This window comes from Euleptes europaea, chromosome 12 (genome assembly GCF_029931775.1).
Source record: "Euleptes europaea isolate rEulEur1 chromosome 12, rEulEur1.hap1, whole genome shotgun sequence".
Taxonomy (NCBI): Eukaryota; Metazoa; Chordata; class Lepidosauria; order Squamata; family Sphaerodactylidae; genus Euleptes; species Euleptes europaea.
In genome coordinates, this window is record NC_079323.1 from 15,396,182 (window position 1) to 15,420,250 (window position 24,069).

Here is a 24,069-nt window from a genome sequence, read left to right on the forward strand (position 1 = left end):
CCTTAAGGGGGAGGGTATTCCAAAGGCAAGGTGCCACCACAGAAAGTGCCCTGTCTCTAGGTGCCACCCACCTCACCTCTGAAGGCAAAAGCCCAGAGAGAGAGCAGGCCTTAGGAGGCACTTCTTAGCTGGCTGGGTAGACAGTATGGGAGAAGAAGGTCCTTCGGGTACCCTGGCCCCAAACTATTTAGGGTCTTAAAGGTAAGAACCAGCATTTTGAATTGTTCGGTGTTAACTGGTGTGAGATTGCTTACATTTCATGTTAGGGAGGGGAAAAGTAGAGTGGAGTTACTGTACTTTTACTCCCGTTTGGAAGGAGGTCTCATGCTTCAAAAAAAAGTTAAGAGCCTCTGGCAATGTAATATATATTACATGCTTTCTCGCAGGCTGAAATAGGAGACAGTTGATAAGCTGTCTCTAAGGTATGTCCGTCACAGACCCACACACTCCAAAATTATTTCGTACGTAATTCTTAACTGAGATTGATGTGTGTGCGCCCCTGCCCCCCCCCCCCAGATTGGAAGGAAGCTGGAAGCGAAGGGTACCAAGCTGCACCAGGCATTGCAAACTGACAAGCTCCTTCTAAGAATGCCTCACCCTGCAATCAGGTGGAAAATGATGACGATTTGTTATTTCTTGACAGAATACCATGATTGTGCCTCCCGGGTCACCTCGCCCCTGCGGTTCGCTGAAGCAAAATGATCCCTGAGCTCTTCAGAAGGAGTTTACCCAGGCCGAGAGAACAAAGCAGGGGCGACGCATCAGGATTTTACTGAGCAATCTGAAGTAACATCTTGTGAAAAAAAGTCTTAGCGGCAAAACTAATTTGGGGGTTATTTTTTTCTTCTTCTCCCCCTCCGGGATGTGAACATTTGTAGAACTGCTGAAAAGAAGAGGCTAGGAAGGGTGTCTAGCAGAAGCCTAAAAAAAGTAACCATTCACCCCAAGTCCTGCTGTTTTTAATTAGGTAGTTTAGCTTGTAGATAAATCATTTCCAATGAAATGGATCTGAAAGTGACTTCATTTTGTTTGACTGGGTTTCTTTGGTGGGAGAAGGGGGAGAAGCAAACGCCACCATAAAAATCGATCTCACCCAGAATCCTAGCCTATACCCAAATCCAACCAGGGCTCTTCAAATGTTTATGCAAATCCTAGCTGGTTTGGAATTATGCACATAAATCAGTGATGTGATGCATTATTCCCTTCGGCTAGGGTTGCCAAGCTCCAGGTATTAGCTGGAGATCTCCTGCTATTACAAGTGATCTCCAGCCGACAGAGATCAGTTCACCTGGAGAAAATGGCCACTTTGGCCATTGGACGCTATGGCATTGAAGTCCCTCCCCAAACCGTGCCCTCTTCTGGCTCCGCCCCAAAACCTCCCACCGGTGGCAAAGAGGGACCTGGCAACCCTACCTTCTGCAACCCTCCAGCAGCCAGGGCAGTGCCCTTGAAGCCCTTTCTACAATTGAAGCGCACATGCCTACTCACAATGGTTGCAAACGCCAGGTTCGGAAATGCCTGCAGATTTGGGAGTACAGCCTGGGGAGGGTGGGGTTTATGGAGGGGAGGGCCTTTAGTGGGGTATAATGCCATGGAGCCTGCCCTCCAAAGCAGCCCTGTTCTCCAGGGGAACAAACATCTGTTGTCTAGAAAGATCACTTGTAATTCCAGGAGATCTCCAGGCTCCACCTGGAGGTTAGTAAATAAAAAGACTCGTGCCGAGATACAGGTACGTAATAAGCAAAAACAGCACTAATGACTAAATGGAAATAAGTCGGAATGGTATGTCAGAGCATGAAATGTACGTATCAATAAACAACAAGGTATCATACAACAATTGTGTGGCACATTCATATACTATTCAAGAATCTCAAAAATGTCTAGGTGTTGTAACTAACATATGTGCACCAAATCCAATATGTGTTATGACATGTTTTTGAGATTCTTGAACAGTATATGAATGTGCCACACAATTGTTGTATGATACCTCGTTGTTTATTGATACGTACAATTCATGCTCTGACATACCATTTCGACTTATTCCCATTTAGTCATTAGTGCTGTTTTCGCTTATTACCCACCTGGAGGCTGGCAACTCTACTACCAGCTATTCAGGAGGGGCAGCTGGATTCAACCCTCCATCTCCTCTCTCTATGTCAAACAGCTGACTAATGAAGCTGAAACCATGCCTAAGGCCTACCTGGGTGCAGCTTCAGCTCTTCCTTGCACGCTACATTGGACTGGTGACATAGACTATGCAGCAGAAATTTTCACTATGCCAGCGATGTCATGAGGTATGTAGTTTTCACTACATTCTTTATGCTATCCTACAAGTTCTCCGGTTCCACTGTTTTGTCTAAAGGTCAGCAGCAACTGGTGTGGGTGTTAGAGTTGCCAACTTCCATGTACAAGCTGGAGATCTCCTGCTATTGCAATTGATCTCCAGCCGATAGAGATCAGTTAATCTGGAGAAACCACCGCTCTTAACCACTACACCACACAAGGCTAGAGACCTTAGCAACTGGGGAGAGAGCCACCCAGATAGTTGCAAATTCTGCCTTTGATTATTCAATGCCCTGAAATGCAGATGCCGCTTGAAGTCCAAAATATTTATAATTGAGCAATGAAGCTTGATGGCAACAATGACATTCAAATTTAATTTTGGATCCCTGCAGAAGCAGGTTTCTAAAATAATGAATGAGTAAGAAGCCAGCTTATACTGAATCAGACCAGCCGCCCCTGCGCTCTTAACCTTGGGTCTCAAACTCAGCTCTTGAAACCTTGAATCTTGCCCGGCTCCCTTGAAGCTGGAATCTTTCCAGAGCAACATCAGCAATCCCAGCCGGGTCCATTACCCCATATTTTTAAATACAATAAGCCACAGATCTGTGTAGAATGGTCTACAACTCAGCTGCATCCTTTGCCATGGGTAGGATCCAAAATTGTCAGGTTTAAGTAGAGCGCAATTTGCTCCTTTATATTTATTGTCCTCGATTTAGAGCCTTATGCATGCTCCCCTACGCGCATGGACCTTCTATATCAAGGATCAGAAAAACCTTTTCTACGTAAACAGCTGGAAAACATCACATTTCAGAACAAGGGAGGAACAAAGAGCAAGTATAAGGACACCCATTTGTGTAACTGAAACTATAGAACTAGTATAGGTTGAGTATTCCTTATCTGGAATGCTTGGGACCAGAAGTGTTCTGTATTTCATATCTTTTCATATTTGGGAATATTTGCATATACATAATGAGATATCTGGGGGATGGGACTCATGTCTAAACACGACATTCATTTATGTTTATACACACACAGCCTGAATGTAATTTTAAACAATATTTTAAATAATTTTGTGTACACTGAACCATCAATGGTGCTGCTGAGGGCCTGTGAATAATGTCTGCATGTCCTCTCAAAACTTCCGGTTTTCGGGTCATTCTGGTTTTTGGATGTCCGGTTAAGGGATACTCAACCTGTAACTGGCTTATTGATTAATAATCCATACATCTTCTGCAACCCAAGCAGAGGTTGTTGTGAGTTCTTTAATGGGAAGTGGCATGCATGAGGTCTCACAATAAGTCATAAGTACACACAGGAGCATCATACACAATTGCTTTAATGCACTAGGATAAATCCGTGATCGGTTGGCACTTGGTTTCTGGGCAACAGTTCCCTTTTTGTAAACGATCTCTGCCCCAATTCACATATGGTTTTGCGCTGAGCCAGGTTTGGGCTGTAGATCGTAGACCCCTGTTCTAAATAAATGAGGCTTTCCCACCCTTTCATTTCAATGGAAAGGTATCACTCTACCAGGAAATTTTACCAGGAAAAATTATGACAGAACAGATGCACTGCCAATTCAAGAAGAAATGAAGGAATGCTACCTTTGCAAAAAACAAGGAAACAGTGCTTGATTATGGTGCTCTAATTTTTACACATGAATCAGTATACAAGAGACCCCCATTAAGCACTGATGTCGCTGTCTTTTCTGGATGGTGTACTAGTTCTAGGAACTACATGATGTTGAGTGAGTCGCATACTAACTTTTCAGGATTGTCTTTATATAGTTCTCTTTAAACGCAACACTACAAGATGTGAAGGAAACCTGAGATCCCCCAAATCTCGTTTGCATCACCATGGTAATATGGGGTAGGTGGGCATTTGCGGGGGAGAAGCGCAGGGTGGGAGAGTGGTCCTTAACACTCCCCCACCACAGATTTATTTTCCTAATTTCCCCCTCCTTGTTTGAAAGGAAGGTGTTGCTTCTTCTGCTCACCTGTTCTTTCCTGAAAATGCTTTCCCCCCATTGCCACATTATTGGTAGGTGACAAACTCAGGCTTGAGAAATATGCACTTGTAAATGCCATATGTAGTTTTACCTTTAATTCACCCACTATTTTAATTGGTCGTTCAGGTTTGTGATGTTTAAAAAGGTTGTAATGAGTAAAATCTCTCCAGAATCAGAGGAGCATGTCTATTATATTAGGTGCTTTGGAACACAGGCAGGATAATGCTGCTGCAGTCATCTTGTTTGTGGGTTTCCTAGAGGCACCAGGTTGGCCATTGTATGAACAGGCTGCTGGACTTGAGGGGCCTTCCAGCGCTGATCCAGCAAGGCCTTCCTTATGTTCAAAGGAATTCCCCAAATACCTGACCACACTATTTGACGGGTTGTTACAAAAAAAACACTACAGGCAACTCAAGAGTTTTTGTTTTGGTGCTGAGGTTATTGAACACAGGGCTCAATATTTTGACAACATTATTTATTTATTTACTTTCTCTATATCCCGCCTTTCACCTCAAGGGGGACCCAAAATGGCTTACATCATTCTTCTCTCCTTTGTTTTATCCTCACATCCACCCTGTGAGGTAGATTAGGCTGAGAGTTCCAAATTTTAGCCACCCTATTGACATTGGTTTGTATGGTCATTTATGCATGGGAGTTTACCTGGGGTTCGTTGCTAGCTGGACTCACACTTTCCTGTTGGGAGTCTGTGCACCAGCAGTCTCCAAGCTCAAATCAGGAAGTATTTGAATCCCCACCCCTTGAAATGCTGCTTCGTAATGGGCTGTAGTGAGATAAAAATTCCCTCCGCCCCCAAACCCAACTGCTGCATAAAAAAGAATTTTAAGAACATAACCCAAAAAATAGAACAATCTGAAAAGAAGTGGGGGGGGGGGAAGAAATCCAAGCCTCGGTTTTAAAAAGCCTTTCTTCTGCTCAGAAAGGAGGATGCAGAAAGTATTTGAATCCCCGCCTCTGGACACGCTGCTTTGTAATTGGCTGTGAGTGAAACCAAGCTTGTGTGTTTAGCACTTTGCCTAATGCAGGGGAATTTCACCTGGGCTGAGCTCAGGGAAGAGGCAAGAATCGGGTTAACAGAGAAACGGGAAGTCCCAGGATTTGTGAGGGCTGGCAGCGAGGTCATCTCTAATGGAGGGACAACTCATGCATAACTCCAAGGAACAACCGAGACAGACGTGAGTGAAAGTACCCATGCGTAAATGACCTAAGAAAATCACAATGTGGGATTCTCAACTAGAGTTCCACCCTGGCTTGTGAATCTCAGCCTATAGTAACTCTTCAGATGGTAAATAAGGGAAAACTTGTGTTCAATGGAAGGACGCATCAAGGCGGGCCCTTATAGGTTAAAGTCCTGAATAATACCTAGACGGCAATGCCATCTTTTCATGCCTCTTCTTACACATTGGCATTACAAGAACAGAACTACTAAGATGAGCCCAAGCAAAAAAAAAAAGTGTTAAATACATTTATGCAACACTGCATTGATTTTCAAGTAACATGCAATAATTTTCCATTAGTGCAACAAAAGAGAAAATGTCATTATAAAAGAGCTCCTATTGAAGTTAGGAGAAACAAAATCCTCCATGAAAAAAGAAGTTTCCTGCATGCTACAAGTAACTATTGTTAAGAATAAGGGTATAAAATGCTTATTTTCGAAACCTTTCAAATGAAAAAGGCAATACTCATTGCTGCTTCCCTCCATATCAAGAGGTCACAAATTACTGTTGGAAAAACACAAAAGAAAATCACACTCTTTGCATCCAGTGCAGTCCAAATAGTCAAATGGTTAAAGTTTGATATAAACACAGATTTGTAATTTTTCCACAAGGGGCATCATTTTTGTCCTTCGAATTGCTTTCTGTTCAATGACATTATTCACGTTTAGCAAAAAGGTATCTTAACCCTTTTTTATCGCTTGCTTATGGAAAACATGACTACTGATTTAAGGGCCTCGGGCTGAAGGTAAGAAATCTCAATGGACATTGAAAGCAAATGTAATTTGGGGATTATATTGGAACAGGCAGGTAACATTTAAATTACAAGGCCATGCTTAAGACTGTCTGAAATTTCCACGCTGGATATTGTTGAGTTTGTTTTTCAGAATGAAAAGAAGAAGAAGAAGAAGAAGAAGAAGAAGAAGAAGAAGAAGAAGAAGAAGAAGAAGAAGAAGAAGAAGAAGAAGAAGAGGAGGAGGAGGAGGAGGAGGAGGAGGAGGAGGAGGAGGAGGAGGAGGAGGAGGAGGAGAAGGAGGAAGAAAAGCAGCTGTTTTTTATACCCTGCTTTTCTCTACCTTAAGAAATCTCGAAGTGGCTTGCAATCACATTCCCTTCCTCTCCCCACAACAAGACACCCTATGAGGTAGGTGAGACTGAGAGAGTTCTGGGAAAACTGCAACCGGCCCGAGGTCACCCAGTGGGCAACATGTGGAGGAGTGCGGAAGCGAACTCAGTTCTCCAGATTAGAATCTGCCACTCTTAACCACTACACCACACTGCTACCCTGGCTAATGACACTCACATACACACACGTACACATCATAATAACTGCTATTTATGTCTTTCAGAACAGTACAACCCCTCTGTATTAGTGACTAATATGAACAACCACTTGCTCCTGTCACATATTAAGTGTCTGCTGTGAATGAATCTCCAGCTAGAAGCTCTGGCTGGCTTACTCACAAACTCAATTGTTTGCTGCTCCAATCTCTACTTTGAATAATGTGGGGGTTTTTTCCCCACAGCCTTCTGCCAGTGCCATCATGCCTTCCATGAATATCAGAACGTCTGCTTTCAAACAGAAGCTGTGAATCTTTGTTTGAAGATCTGTTTCAACACTGGCTTATGCTAACCCACCAACCCTGACAAAATGAACTGAAAATACCTCCAAGCCTCCACCTGTAATTCTCACAGGAAAATGGGGAACATAAAGTCATCACACTTATAGCCATGTTCTGGCAACGGTTCTGTCCTTTAAAGCCTTTTAAACACACTTCCCCCCTTTCTCTGTCGTTCTTTTCAGTCATTACGTTTGAGGGTGCCCAACCACGAGTACTGGGAGGATATACTAGCCTTAATCATCCCAATACAAGTGGTCATCATTTTGCCTGAACTGGGCACCATGCTGTGGTGCCTTATTGAGGCAAAATGGCATCCGCACATATTGGGAAGATCGTGGGCAGTGCCCACTCTTGGTATATGTGGTGGGACACCCCCAAACATAATGACAGGAAAGGCCTACTGACTAAACTAAATTTCAACCACCCTACCCTTATGCCATTATATACCTTTTAAATAAATAAATACATGAAAATAAAAAGAGCCTTGTATGGTCTGAAACAAACAGGGAGGGATGACAGCTCCCCCCTATACTCTTTCAGTGGGGCCCATATGCAATCTTCGGCATCCCGGGACAGCATCACAGAAACTGCTCTCATATGGGATAGAACTCCAGATACCTTAAAAGCAATGGCAGCCATATGGATCACCAATGCAGATAAGTAAGTACTTCTATTTATCTGTAGTCAGCATCTAGTTCCAGTTGAGCTTTAAACTATACAGTCTGGAGAACAATATTTCATAGAATCATAGAGTTGGAAGGGACCACCAGGGCCAAAGCATGGGTGTCAAACATAATGCCCGGGGGCCGGATTCAGCCCCTTGAGGGCTTTTATCCGGCCCGCAAGCCAGCTCCCCTGCTCTCGATCTGGGTTGGCGAGTCCGCTACGGACTCGCCAGCCGAGGCAGCCACCTCCCCCAGTCCCGAGGTGTCAATGATCAAAGACTGGAAGAAGAAGAAGACTGCAAGGAGGAGGAGGAGGAGGAAGATGAAGAAGAAGACGACTGCAAGGAGGAGGAGGAGGAGGAGGAAGAAGAAGAAGAAGAAGAGTTGGTTTTTATATGCTGACTTTCTCTACCACTTAAGGAAGTATCAAACCGGCTTACAATCACCTTCCCTTCCCCTCCCCACAGCAGACACCTTGTGAGGTAGGTGGGGCTGAGAGAGCTCTAACAGAGCTGTAACTTGCCCAAGGTCACCCAGCTGGCTTCATGCGTAGGAGTGGGGAAACAAATCCAGTTCACCAGATTAGCCCCCATTGCTCATGTGGAAGAGTGGGGAATCAAACCCGGTTCTCCATATCAGAGTTCACCACTCCAACCCACCACTCTTAACCACTGCATCATGTAAAAAAAAAGTATCATTAATTGGCTCTCACTGTGTCTTCTATAAAGTTTGTATCTCCGGTACCTGGCAATAAATTTTATGGTACACATGGCCTGGCCCGACCAAGTGACATTTACGTCATATCCGGCCATCATAACAAATGAGTTCAACACTCCTGATTTAAAGGATAGCTGGTCCACATAAGGGCTTCCACTCTGTACAGAGCAGGGTAGGAGTCACGCGTCACTGGTATGACATTACTGTAATCATTCACCCCCGGGGATTTTCAAGAAAATCCAAGAGGTGAATGATTATCCAATATCCAACTCGCACCTCGATGCAGGGCAGGGAATCCAACCCACTTTGTACTGAGCCAGTTTTAACCCTTCATTTCCCTAGTACTCCTCCGTCTAAATCTGGAATATATGAAAGTGACATTTTTAGTCCAAATGCCTCTTGCTGAAAGAGACATTAAGATGCCTAATTTTTAAAGGTGAAGGTTTAGGGAAGGTAAACGGTTCAAAAAAATTTTTTTTCCTCCCTTTTGTTTCAAATTGCTACAATTTACTTTAGTAATTACTATATGACATACTAACGGCTGTATTTAGTAACAACGCTGTGTTGCATTTCAGACTCGGAAATCATTTCCTGTTGCTTACGTTATTAACTCGTACGTTAAGCACAGGGAAAGGAAACCTTTAAAACCAATTTATAAACCCTCATTTTCATTTTCTTTTCACATGCTGTGATTTGCAATGTGATGTCTAAATTACATTTTTAAGTACACACAATATGAAAATGTTAATCACTTAGGGGTTTTAAATCAGGCTTATAAACCAGGTTTATAAATGCTTTACATCACAGAGCTCTGTAACTACACTTGCACCCAATTAAATACACTTTCCCAATTAAAGATTAATTTGGGAACCTTCAATCAATGCTTGGAGAGAGAAATTATGGATGTATATGCGAATGGCCAAATTAACAGAGTCCTTACATGGAAAGGACATGGAAGATTTAAAAAAAACATGGTCAAAGGCCGTCGCATATTGGGACAAACTGGCGAAAATGAATTTTATTAACTTAGTTAATGAGTTGTAGATAATTGATTAATGTTTTTTTACAATGATTTTATTATATATTTTTTAAAAAACTGTCATAATACTTCTCCGGAAGTCTAATGTGGTGATGGGACACTATTTTAAGGTGGGTGGTGGTTTTTCAGGGCACTATGAATTTTGTAATTTTTTATTATAATAAGTAGTATTAATTGTTAAGCAAGTGCTCTTTTGTATTTTCTTTTTCTTTGTATGTTTTGTTTTATGTTATAAAAAAAATAATTTATTTTAAAAAAGATTAATTTGGCGTGCTCGATGAAAAAATGATTACTTTATCCAATATGCTACACTGATGGGGTTGCCAGAGTACCAATAAGACGCTAATTTCCTGGCTAGCAGAAACAAGCAGTATGCACATAAATTTTGAACTACAGCTAGCATCCTTTCAAGAATAAGCAAACAAATATAAATTCTATGATGTTCCAATTCTGCTTCCAGGCAGCAGAAGAAACAAAAAGGGCATAGTATGATTTTTAAAACTGCTTAAATTACTGAATGCATAAGATCTAGACTAAGATTTCCGCTAACAGAAGGCATTTCTATCATAAGAAAAGCCATGCTGGATCAGACCAAGGCCCATCAAAAGTCCAGCAGTCTGATCACATAGTGGCCAACCAGTGGCCTCTAGGAAGCCCACAAACAAGACGACTGCAGCAGCAGCATCCTGCCTGTGTTCCAAAGCACCTAATATATTAGGCATGCTGCTCTGATACTGGAGATAATAAGTATGCATCATGACTAGAATCCATTTTAACTAGTAGCCATGAATACCCCTTTCCTCCATGAACATGTCCTCTCCCCTCTTAAAGCCTTCCAAGATGGCAGCCATCGCCACATCTTGGGGCAGGGAGTTCCACAATTTAACTATGCATTGTGTGAAGAAATACTTCCTTTTGTCTGTTTTGAATCTCTCAGCTTCCAGCTTCAGCAGATGACCCCACGTTCTAGTATTATGAGAAAGGGAGAAAAGCTTCTCCCTGTCCACTCTCTACACCATGCATACTTTTATAGACCTCTACCATGTTCACCTTACCCACCATTTTTCTAAGCTAAACAGCCCACAAACAAGACAACTAATTGGTGGAACAAACTTTCCTGCATTTCCCCCTCCCACTGCAACCCAATGATCTTCCTGAAACCCTGCTCCTGAGGCACAGGGGGCTCTCAGGAATGGCGTGGGGGCAAATCAGGGTTCTGCAGAAGGAAGTGGGAGTGGCAGAAAGTAGCAGCCTAATATTGCACTACCAATAAGACACAATTTGTTATGTAATTTAGAACCCAACAGGCCCTGACCTGGATGGGCCAGGCTAACCTGATCTCATCAGATCTCTGAATCTGGTTAGTACTTGGATGGGAGACCCCCAAGGAAATCCACGGTCACTATACAGAGGAAGGCAATGGCAAACCACCTCTGTTGGTCTCTTGCCATGAAAACCCTACTGGGTTGCCATACGTCACCAGCAACTTGACACTTTACCCACACACAGAGCCCATTAGAGGCTGTAGTCCAATGATCGGTTTGGAATCAGCATTTTGGTTGAGTTCCATTTGGTTCCCCACCTCTCTTTTGTTATTGTTTTACCCTTGCAATGTACACACGCACACTAGCAGCCTGTCATTCCCAAAGTAGCAAAAAAAAGGTAACAGTTGTATATGGGTTTGTAACCCACCTATGGATCCCAACTCACACAGTCAAGGTCCATACACATTTATTCTACAAGAACTGAAAAAGATTTAAACTAAATCAGCCAATATGATAGAGACTCACCTGCCAGCTCGCAACTTCCCCGTCCCACAGGGGACAGACAGCCACACACCTCCCTGAGTGACTGGAGGGAGGCAACCCCCCTGAACCTCCCAGACCCTCTGGCCAGGCCCCAAACCTACCCGAGGATGCGGGGAAGAAGGGAGGCAGAGGGGGCGAGTGACTTGATCTAGAGCATTCAAAGCCAGGAGAGTGTGGAGAATGTGTTGGCTCTCACTGCCCATTTCTAAAGCCTCACAGCAGACGCCTGCTGGCGTGGTTGGGAGGGATGGACCCGCCGTCAGTAGGGGGCACCGGGATGGAACCTCACATGCCCATTTATAGATCTCTAATGCAGCTGCACTTATGTAAACTTAATGGTTGTCCCACAACCAGAAATAGCGCCAGAGCTGGTGTAGCAAACAGTAACGAATTATGATCAAGAGGTTGGAGAACCTTCCCTATGAGGAAAGGCTCAGGAGTCTGAATATTTTTAATTTAGCTAAAAGACAGTAAAGAGCAATACGTGAGAAGTTTATAACGTTATGCATGGGACAGAGAAAGTAGATTAATATTAGAACTCTCTGCTCATGACCTGAGCTCGATCCCAATGGAAGTCGGTTTCAGGTAGCCGGCTCAAGGTTGACTCAGCCTTCCACCCTTACGAGGTCGGTAAAATGAGTACCCAGCTTGCAGGGGGTAAAGGGAAGATGTCTGGGGAAGGCAATGGCAAACCACCCCGTAAACAAAGTCTGCCTAGGAAACATCGGGATGTGACGTCACCCCGTGGCTCAGAAATGACCCGGTGCTTGCACAGGGGACTACCTTTACCTTTTTCCTTTACCTGGACTAGATGGCCTCTATGGCCCCTTCCAGCTCTATGATTCTATGCATCATTGGTATTTTCATGTTCTGTTGCCACTCTTGATTTCCACAAATCTCCTTTTTGCTTCTGCTGTAACACAGCGACATGACTATTCCTCTGGGATATAAGTAATGGTTTTATTGTCTTGAGCAGGGGCCGTAACAAACCAGATTTTCCTTTACCTGGACTAGATGGCCTCTATGGCCCCTTCCAGCTCTATGATTCTATGCATCATTGGTATTTTCATGTTCTGTTGCCACTCTTGATTTCCACAAATCTCCTTTTTGCTTCTGCTGTAACACAGCGACATGACTATTCCTCTGGGATATAAGTAATGGTTTTATTGTCTTGAGCAGGGGCCATAACAAACCAGATTTACAGTTACAACAAAACAGATATACACCACACAATTACACAAAGCTGTAAACAAAACAAATACGTCAAATTATTTTTAAATGATCCTTAGAGCAATCGATCGTATGAGCATTCATAGAAAAGGCATTTTGATCTTTCTGTAGCCAGGGTAAAAGAGGCTATCTTTTCCATGAGTGACCTGGTCTTTGTTTGCCAACAGGAATGCATTTCTTTTTGGCAAGTTAGCCCAGGAGTCAAAACGGGTAGGAAGTATGTGTTTTGTGTGTGTTTGTGTGAAGGGAAGACTTTCAACCTTGCCTCTTTATCGATAGCACAATCAAATTAATAATAAGGCATACTCCTTTCCACAAATACAGAGTGCATAGTAGATTTTTATAATTTTTATGAAGGGCTGAGACATCTGCTGAAGTCTCCGGAGAGTGAAAACACACTTTTTCAAAAACCATTAGGATAAGAGAGGTAACATAAGGTGAAATGTTAATACAGTTTATCTATTGTTAGGGAACACAGAAAGATTCTTGGCCCAAAAAACCTTTCTCTATCGATTTGCGATTTAGTAACTATGGGCCAATGTAACACTCATTTATAGAAAGGTTTACGGGGGGACCCAGGAAATTACAGGCCAGTTAGTTTAATGTCTGTTCTAGGTAAATTGATGGAAAGCATTATTAAAGATAAAATTATCAAGCATATAAGAGGGCAAGGCCTTCTGAGCAAAACCCAACATGGCTTCTGTAAAGGTAGGTCATGTCTCACTAACCTTTTAGAGTTGTTGTTTTTTTTTGAAAATGCCAATAAGCATGTGGACAGGAATGAGCCTGTAGACATTGTGTATTTGGATTTCCAAAAAGCTTTTGACACAGTCTCCCACCAGACACTGCTAAGCAAACTTCATAAACATGGGATAATAGGATAAGTTCTCGTATGGATTGAGAGCTGGCTAAAAAATAGGAAACAAAGAGTAGGAATAAATGGTCAGTTCTCACAATGGAGGGATGTGAGTAGTGGGGTCCCTCAGGGATCTGTGTTGGGACTGGTGCTTTTCAACCTGTTCATCAATGACCTGGAGCTGAGGGTGAACAGTGAGGTTGTCAAGTTTGCAGATGACACCAAATTATTTAGGGTGTTTAAAACAAAAACAGACTGAAGGAATAAGCATTAAAATGGCAAATTAGATTCAATCCCAGCTTCAAATATACAAGAAAGGGATCTTGGGGTGGTAGTGGATAGCTCGATGAAAATGTCAACCCAGTGTGCGGCTGCTGTGAAAAAGGCAAATTCCATGCTGACCATAATTAGACAAGGAGTTGAGAATAAAACAGCTGCTCTCATACTGACCTTATACAAATCTATGCGGTAAGACCACACTTGGAATACTGTGTACAGTTCTGGTCACCACATCTAAAAACGGATATTGCAGAGCTTGAGAGGGTGCAGAAAAGAGCAACCAAAATGATCAGGGGGCTAGAGCAACTGCCGTATGAGGAGTGGTTATAACTCTTAGGGCTGTTTCACTTAGAAAAATGGTGGGTAAGGCAAAACATGGTAGAGGTCTATAAAATTATGCATGGTATGGAGAGAGTGGACAGGGAGAAGCTTTTCTCCCTCTCTCATAATACTAGAATGCTGGATCATCTGCTGAAGGGTAAGAGATTCAAAACAGACAAAAGGAAGTATTTCTTCACACAATGAATAGTTATGTTGTGGGTCTCCTTGCCCCAGGATGTGGTGAAGGCTGCCAACTTGGAAGGCTTTAAGAGGAGAGTGGACATGTTCATGGAAGAGAGGGCTATTCATGGCTACTAGTCAAAATGGATTCTAGTCATGATGCATACCTATTCTCTCCCGGATCTAAGGAGCATGCCTATTAGATTAGGTGCTTTGGAACACAGGCAGGATGCTGCTGCTGCAGTTGTCTTATTTGTGGGCTTCCTAGAGGCACCTGGTTGGCCACTGTGTGAACAGACTGCTGGACTTTTGATGGGCCTTGGTCTGATCCAGCATGGCTTTTTTATGTTCTTAAATGAAGAACACTCACTGGGGGAAAGCCAAAGGGATTCTTTTCAAACCTAATAATTTCTGTTGCCAGATTTCTCCTTTCTGGGAAGTAAAAGATGACTGCCCCATAGAGAGGCATTTTGGATTGTAATCTAGTGAATAAAAATACTACTTAAATTTGCAATGAACCACCTGCAGCTGGGGATGCTTATCAAACACTTTCCTGATAGGGATTCTCCCTGGAATATGCCATTCTGAACCAAGTTACTCAATGGTTAAGAGTGTTGGACTATAACCAGGGAGACCTGGGTTCAAATCTGCACTCTGTCACACAGCTCACTGACTTTGGGCCAACCATTCTCTCTCAGCATAAGCTACTTCACTGGAGGAGAAAAAGGTAGCCCTGACCTCCTCGGGAAGAGCCAGGATCTAATAAAGAAAATTAACTGAGGGATACTTCCAAACTTCTGACTGTAATTGTTCCAAACACCACAAACTAGGTACAGAACAACTCGTAAATGACAATGTTTATTATACCTATCATCCCCCTCTTTTACTACCATGTCTTCTACCTTAATTGACTAGCCTTGCCTTAGATAGATTTTGTTGCTTTAGACCCTTTTTGGCTTGCATCGTTTTCTAGTTCTGTAATCCTACTCCTACTGCATTGTTTATTTGCTGTCTCACTGAACACAAAGACACACGAAGCTGCGTTATACTGAACCGGACCACTGGTCCACCAAGATCAGTACTGCCTACTCAGATGGGCAGCGGCTCTCCAGGGTCTCACGCAGAGGTCCTTCACATCACCTACTGGCGGTGGTGGAAAGTGCCTTTAAGTCGCGACCGACTTATGGTGCCCCTGTACAGTTTTCAAGGCAAGAGGTGTTCAGAGGTGGTTTGCCATTGCCTGCCTCTGCATAGCAACCCTGGTATTCCTTGATGGTCTCCCATCCAAACACCAGCCAGGTCCGACCTCGCTTACTTTCCAAATCTTACGAGATCCGGCTAGCCTGGGCCATCCAGGTCACACATCACCTACTATCTGATTCTTTTAACTGGAGATGCCAGGGGTTGAGCCTGGGACTTTTTGCATGCCAAGCAGATGCTCTTCTAGCAAACTACAGCCCCTCCCAAAATTGAATTGAATGAACAGCATTTTATATCTGGTAATCCGCCCTGAGTCTCAGAGAGAAAGACAGGCTATAAATGAAGTCACTATTGTTATTATTAAGAAGAAGAGTTGGCTTTTATATGCTGACTTTCTCTACCACTTAAGGCAGAATCAAACTGGCTTACAATCACCTTCCCCTCCCCTCCCCACAACAGACACCCTGTGAGGTAGGTGCGGCTGAGAGAGCTGCGACTAGCCCAAGGTCACCCAGCTGGCTTCATGTGGAGGAGTGGGGAAACTAACCTGGTTCACCAGATTAGCCTCCGCTGCTCCAAACCACTGCTCTTAGCCACTATACCACGCTGTTGTTATTAATAATAATTTATAGTTGTTGTTATTCATAATAACAACAATATAACAACAACTTGTGGGTTTACAGGCAAGTAGTTAGAGTGTTGGACTGTGATCTGGGAGGCCGAATGTTGAATCTCTACTCTGCCAAGGAAGCTTGAGAAACTACCTCACAGAGTTGTTGTGAGAATAAAATGGATGAGAGGAGGGTCAAAGGCAAGGGTATAAAATGAAGTAAATAAATATATTGGGTTTCTCAACTAATACAAAAATGTTCAGATTCACATAAATGTTTCCAGTACAATCCCACATGGGCATGAGGGAATAAAATTATATCGTACCTTCTGTATATAATAAACTGAATTGGTTCCTTTTACCAACTCAATATAGGAAAGCACATCATCTACAGGCATACCTCTTCTTTATTGCACTTCACAGACATTGTGTTTTCGAGCAAGTCTTATCGGCACCAATTATTTCAACAGCATGTGCTCACTTTGTGTCTCTGTGTCACTTTTTCGTAATTCTCACAATATTTTTGATTGTTATTACAGTACATTGTTTAGACGTAATGCTATTGCAAACTTAATAGACTACAGTACAATGTAAACATAACTGTCATATGCAGTGGGAAACCAAAAACATTTGTGTGACTCACTTTATTGGGATATTAACATTATTGTGGTGGTCTGGAACCGAAACCACAATATCTCTGGGGCCATGTCAGAATTCCAGATGTGCCCACAGGCTCAAAAAGGTTAAGGACGCCGGGAGTAGACAATACTGACATTGATAGATTAAGCTCTGTGTGTTCACCATCAAGGGCTCAGCAGAACAGTGTCTGCTTTGCGTGCAGAAGGCCCCAGGTTCATTCCCTGGAGTCCCCAGTTGAAAGGATCAGGTAACAGGTGATGTGGAAGACCCTAGCCTGAGATCCTGGAGAGCTGCTACCTGTCAGAGTAAACAATACTGACCTTGACCCAGGGTATGGCTTAGTATAAAGCAGCTTTATGTGCTCATGTGAGCAACAGTATATAAATGGGACTACAATTGTTGGAGATGGCTTCTAGCACCCTTCCTGTAGACCGCAACAATCATATTTCCATTCCACCCAGATGGAATGTAGACTAAAGAATGAAATGAGATCAAACTAATTCAAATTATGTTTAAGTGGCTCAGGTGTAATCATATCTTCTCTAGGGGTCTTACTGAAGGCCAGCACTGTAATGAAAATGTCGACCTCTTTGACAGTGATGAGAGAATTAAAAAATTATCAGTGAAAGCCTGAGAAGCATTTTCACACATCACATCATTAAAAAGTGAATACAAATTATCCTCCCTATTAGAAATATGGGGTATTAACCAAACGACAGGCCTTATTAATCAACTATCTAAAACACTCTCTCCACTGTTATTTCCTGCTGTAAAAATGATTTGGTTCGACAATTTTTCCTGGTCAAATATTTTTCTTCACAGTTATTAAGCCTGTGCCCGCACAGCAGTTTGAAAAGCAGGTAGACGTAGAGGCCAAGAGTGCTTCTATCATCTGCGCATGGTTTGCCAATACTCTCCTTTCTTAGACTCAATCAATCGGACTTCACAGTTGGATTACTGTAATGTGCTCTACACTGGTCTGCTCTTGAAGACAACTCAGAAACTGCAGCTGGTTCAGAATGCAGCCCAGTTATTTCAGGGGCTTGCCGATGTGAACATATCATGTCCATCTTAAAAACAGCTATACTGGCCGCAACATGAACACATGAACCTGCCTTTTACTGAATCAGACCCTTGGTCCAGCAAGGTGAGCACTGTCTACTCAGACTGGCAGTGGCTCTCCAGACTCTCGGTCTGAGGTCTTTCACAACACCTACCGCCTGGTCCTTTTAACTGGAGATGCTGGGGATTGAACCTGGGACTTTCTACATGCAAAGCAGAGACTCTACCGCTGAGCCTCAGCTGCTCCTTCATCAGTTTGTTTTTAAGTCCAATTCAAGGTGTTGGTTATGAACTTTGAAGCCCTTCCTGGTCCAGCATCCACCTATCTAAAGGATCGTCTCCTCCCATGGACCAATTACAGTCTTTGGGCTGCCGCTTACTGGCTGTTCCCCCTCTAAAGCTAGTGTGCCTGGCATCACCAGAAACCTGTTCCTTTTTCACTGTACCTCCCATTCTGTGGAATATGGACCCCGAGGAGGCAGCGGAAACATCATAATGAGAAACCTTCAGAAGGTGTGTCCAGACTACCTTGAGTTTACTGCCAGTCACTACGAATCACTCCTGAATTTACAGTGAGCAGGGACCATTTCTCTGCACACATGGAATTTTCATCATAAAACAGGCACAAAGATTGGTCACAAAAGATTTGACAGACTTTTAGCAACCAAGACTTCGGGAGCAACATAACTCTGCCCAAGGCTGTCTGTGAACAGTTTACTTTGAGGTACAGATGATGTGCAATTACACACACTGAGGGCCCACCAAAATTTGCCAGGGAGAAAGAACAAACAATTAGGAAATTACCCCCTCTCCTGGAATCATAGATTCGGAAGGGACCACCAGGGTCATTTAGTCCAACCCCCTGCACAATGCAGGAAATTCACAACTACCTCCCCCCACACACACACCCAGTGACCCCTACTCCGTGCCCAGAAGATGGCCAAGATGCCCTCCCTCTTATGATCTGCCTAAGGTCATAGAATCAGCATTGCTGACAGATGGCCATCCAGCCTCTGCTTAAATATTTCCAGGGAAGGGGAGCTTACTACCTCCCCAGGAAGCCTGTTCCACAAAGGAACCACTCTAACTGTTAGATCAACCCATACTATGATTTCTTAGGGGGTCAACCAGGCCAATCCCCACCCCCGCCTTTTTGTTTTATTTAATTAACACTTAAAACTCTCAGCAGTCCAAGGATAAGTCCTTATGTCATCTGGGGAGAGGGTCTTCTTTTTATATTTACATACCATGAAAGTCCTCTGAATACACAGAAAACCTAACTGTGAGGGGAGGCGGGCTCTTTCTTTGCTCTTTGGTGAGAAGCACCAAACCATGAAGTACTACACTGATTCCAAATATATAATAACTACCCGCATTCAAGTTTCATACCAGTATATTTTCAAACTAACACTTTAGTCACAAACTGAGTCCCTGGCTTGACATTACTGGGAATATGCTACAAAAAGCATCTTCTTGGTAAATGTTTAGACATATGGATCCAGTGCATTTCCAGAGCTCACCCAGATGTTATGTGTTATACAAGTCAGGTTGAGACCCCCAACCCAATTCATGTCACACATGTTGCATGTATCATCTAGGTGAACCCGTTTCCTTGCTCCATTTAACTGTCTCCCTGTTTAGAGGTTCCAAGAAACAATGACATCACAATTACAACGCATCATATACATTTTCTAAATAAATAAATACCACCTCCAGCAGGTCTCTGGCGAGGCGGCATATACATTTTCCAAATAAACAAATATGCAAACAAATAAACATTATTTAAATAAATGTTAGCAGGAACACACAGGGCAAGAGATGTGTAGTTACTGCTCCAGCTGGTAACCACACATTCCTTGTAACGTTTGTTTGAAGGACAGCCATACTCCAGGAGGTTAGAACTGTGCACAAAATCCTAATGCCAGCCATGTTTCATAGAGGTTCCACCCCCTACCCCAGTGTAACATCCTTACTTTATGCAAATTGGGTAGGGTTTACTGCCAGAACTATGTAATAAGAAATAATAATACAAAATAAGAAAAATAATAAAGACACAGCTTGCGAAACGAAAATCAAAATGACTTCTTTAGTCTTCAGACTATAGGCAGCACACTGTTTTATGTATCATAGAGTAAGGCCCTTCTAGCCCAAATTCCCTACTCAATGCAGGAAATCTAAAATGGATCCACAAAAGATGGTGGCCCCAGAAAATCCCATCATCCCATTACGTATTATAGAATCATAACATTGGTAGGACCCGTAGACTTCTAACACTGATTCAATACAGGAAATCCAAACAGCGTCTCCAAAAGATGGGTGCTGAGCCCCTGCATAGAGATTTCCAGCAAGGGAAAGCCCGCCCACCCCTTAGGTAATTGGTTCCATGTAGACACTACAGCAACTGTTTTCATTACCATACATTTGAGTTCTTCTCATGAATCAAAAGACGCCTACCTCCAAGTACCATGCCAGCTTGGCAACACTTCCTCAAGCGACACGCAGGACAGTTCTTCCGGCGAATTTTATCAACTATACAGTCATTCCTCCCAGCACATAAATAGTTATGCTGTCCTGAAAGAAACAGGAGAAAAAAATAAGTCCAGGAGGATTCCATGGGTAAAAACTAAGCATTTGCTGAAAATTCCCAGCCCAATCGACTGGAAATGCAACCTGACCCTTTGGCAAGCGTTTTACATGTTTGTAATTTACCATCAATCCACAAAGATTCACAAGGATACCTGGTCAGCAAGAGAGACAGATCTGGTCTACTGATAATTATGTTAATTATGGTCAAATACTGGTCAAGGATTTTAAGGAATGAACTTTATTTAGATAGCTAAAATTATGTAGTTTATCCACACAGATGACCCTGGACCACTCATTGGGATGGTCTATCCTATCCTATCCTATCCTATCCTATCCTATCCTATCCTATCCTATCCTATCGGCTCTTCTTCCAACAGAAAAGCCACTTAAGATGCAGTAGGTTTCAAACTTTCCTCAGTGGAATGGTAAGGTAGAGGGAGGATCCATCCCATTTTCCCTTAGCCTAACCTATCTCCCGGTGGGAAGGCAGCATGGTATAGCCTGGTCTCGTCAGATCTCGGAAGCTTACCAGGGTCGGTACTTGGAAAAGAGACCATCAAGGAAGACTCTGCAGAGGAAGGCAGCAGCAAACCACCTCTGCTTTGACAGCCCCTTGATGGGGCCGCCATAAGTCATCTGTGACTTGATGGCACTTTACACACACAATCTGCCTCCTAGGGTTATTGGGATGACTGGACTTCCTTTCGTGAAGGAAAGGGGAGACAAAACCACGCTAGAAGAATGCTTTAATCATAGACTCGTGTTAATATGTACACTAATTGCAACAACCCATTAGTTGACTGTGAGGTTTATTTTTATTTTTAAAAAGAAAGATTATTTTATATTATATGATCAATAACAGGTCCATTAATAATATTATCATGGTCAATAGACCTGCTGGTGTGCGGTTCGTTTTTTTCTCCAGTTTTTGATCTTACAGGCTTTTGGATATTGTGCTGCTAGGACTGCTGCCGGTCTGAGTAGACAATACTGACTTTGATGGACTGAGGGTCTGATTCAGTATAAGGCAGCTTCATGTTAAGGATCTGAATGAAAGAAATATTATACCTCAGGTTGGCAGTGTCCATACACATAAACATTCGCCCAGCATGTGATTTTGGCTGGGAGCAGAATCAGTTGAGAAAAGCACAGCTCTACCTTTTATGGATGCCTAACGGGCGAAAAACACATAGCCAGTGGCTCTTTTCCAGTGGACCCCTTGACACACGTGTAAGGGAGTGCATGGAGTGGTTCAGGCCCTTTCTAGGGTTTCCTAGAAATGTTTCACATTTCAACAGTGGCCCCTACTTTTTGCGTGTGTGTTCATTTTCAGAGTCAATTGTCTGATGTCAATGGCTGTAAACAAGCTTGACTACATCATTATGTTAACTCAATGGTTGATACTGTTGGTATGCTTTCTGAGTCTGTTGCGGAAATAAATGAAGAGCAATTGGGGAAAAATGGCCTTTGGACTGAATCCTTGATGTTAATTACTTCAAGAACCCAAAGGCCTTTTCATTCTGGAAAGATCTCAAGAGACAAGGGCGTTTGGTGTGAATGGAACAATGTCCAACATAATCTATTACTTACAGTGTCCTCCTAAACAGAGTTACACCCTGAAGCACTTTGACTTCAATGTACTTAGAAGGGCACACTTCTGTTTAGGATACCACTGTTTACCTTTCCTTATTTATTGTTTCTGACAGGCAGACCATTTCTGAGCCCACCGGCGCCTGGGGATGATGTGGCCGGAGCTGCAGGGGCGCCTCCAAAGAGGTTTGGAGGCTGCTGCGAGCAGGAAAAGGGGCCATTTAACTCTCAAAAATAAAAAATGGTGGGGAAAACCCCATAGACTAAAGCAATGCTGCGCCAGCAAAAACCTGGCGCAACACCACTGAGGATGAGGGGGGTGTTCCCAGGCTGGAGTGGGTTAGGAAACTTCCTATTGGCAGCTTTGCCCTCGGAACGCTCCAGGACAGGGGTCGGCAAACTCATTAGTCAAAAGAGCCAAATATCAACAGTACAACGATTGAGATTTCTTTTGAGAGCCAAATTTCTTAAACTTAAACTATATAGGTAGGTACACTGTTTATTAACTTAATAAACTTTAATTAAAGTTTTAAGTCTTAATTAAACTATAGGTACACTGAATAAAACTTGATATCATACTTAATAGTGATCTTATTTATTGATAAAAATTAAATTGTAAGTCCCTGCCATTTCCCCCTCCCCATCTGTGGTCCTCGTCTGGAGGCCTGGTCTACCGCCATAAAAGCCTATTGGTAGACCTGGCCTCCGGCTGAGTCCCATTGGGAGGCCAGGTCTACCCATTGGCTTTCTTGGCAGTAGACCTGGCCTCCGGAGGCCCATAGAAGCCAATTGGTAGACCTGGCCTCTGAAGGGGACTTTTTCCCTTCCTCGGAGTCCAGGTCTACCGCCAAGAAAGCCAGTGGGTAGACATGGCCTCCCAATGGGACTCGGCAGGAGGCCAGGTCTACCAAAGAAAGCTCGCCCCAAGCCGCCTGCCCAGCAATTGCGTGGCTAGAGGGGAGGGGAGGCTTTAGCCTCCCAACCATTGAGGGCAAGGGAAAGGGGGACCTGGCCATTCTCCACGGCGGGGGGGGGGGAAGAGACAGCGCACCCGCTCGCCTGCTCTCTCGTGCTCTCTCTCTCTCTCTCTCTCAGGCGCGCCGGCTCCGCAGCCCGGCTGCCGGCGCGAGCGGGCATGAGAGCAGGGGCTCCGAACCAAATTTGGAGAGCCGCACTCAATGGGCCAAACAGCCGCATGTGGCTCGGGAGCCACAGTTTGCAGACCCCTGCTCCAGGAACACCCCCTGGGACATCTGCGCAAACACTTGCGCTGCTGGGATGCCGGTGGGAGGCCAAGCCACCATCCCAGGGCAACGCTGCCACAGCAAGCCACAGAGGCCAGCATGAGCACCCCAACACCAGCGTCCATGCCAGTCTTGGCTGCACAAGTGGCGCCACTTACGCACTTCCTATGGACTTTCTCCCCGGGGCTCAGGAATGGGCTGTTAGTCTGATAATTAAATATATCTTGAAAATGCGTTATTGACTCCAGTGATATCTTTTTTTTTAAATGAAATAAACCTAGAAGCCATTTCTGTGGACTCCAGATACTCAGATTCCATTTCTGTAGTGTCAAATTACAGAAGGACAAGCCAACCTGTTCTTTTTTAAAAATTTATTTTTATTATGTTTCATATATAAGGATACAGAAAGGAAAAGGGAAGAAAAGTAATAAAAAAACCCAGTATATAATCATATCATTCTGATGCATTTCTACCCCTTCTATCAGTTATGAAATATTACTTTCTAATCTTAGTTAAACTTGCGTTATACATTGAGTAAAATAATTATTTGTTTATGTCCGTATATATTCAACACATTAATATAATATTCCAAGTTATTCTGTTTGCTTTGTATTTTTAATTATATATATGTAACTCGGCCTGTCTTGTAATTCAACTTCTGTTAATAAACTTATAAAAAGGTTTCCATTTCTCTTGGTGATATTCTTGCGTTTTATCCTTCAAATATTCTGTTAGTTGGGCCATCGTTATATATTCCAAGGATTTTCCAATCCATATTTGGATATCTGGTGTCATCCTTGCTGCAGTTACCAGATACTTGTTTAACATGACACACCAAAAGAAAAATCAGTATCTTATGGACTGATTAGCCTTTAGCACATCACTCACAATGCCAGGG

The 24,069-nt window shown here is 43.2% G+C and overlaps 1 protein-coding gene across 1 annotated transcript in view; it reads right to left on the reverse strand.

Annotated features, from left to right (window-relative positions):
* Window positions 1-24,069, reverse strand: part of PGR (progesterone receptor) — a 74,615-nt gene that overhangs the window by 12,135 nt on the left and 38,411 nt on the right. The window contains exon 3 of the mRNA XM_056858121.1: window positions 20,206-20,322. Within this exon, the coding sequence (XP_056714099.1) occupies window positions 20,206-20,322 (117 nt within the window). The remainder of the gene's footprint in view (window positions 1-20,205; window positions 20,323-24,069) is intronic.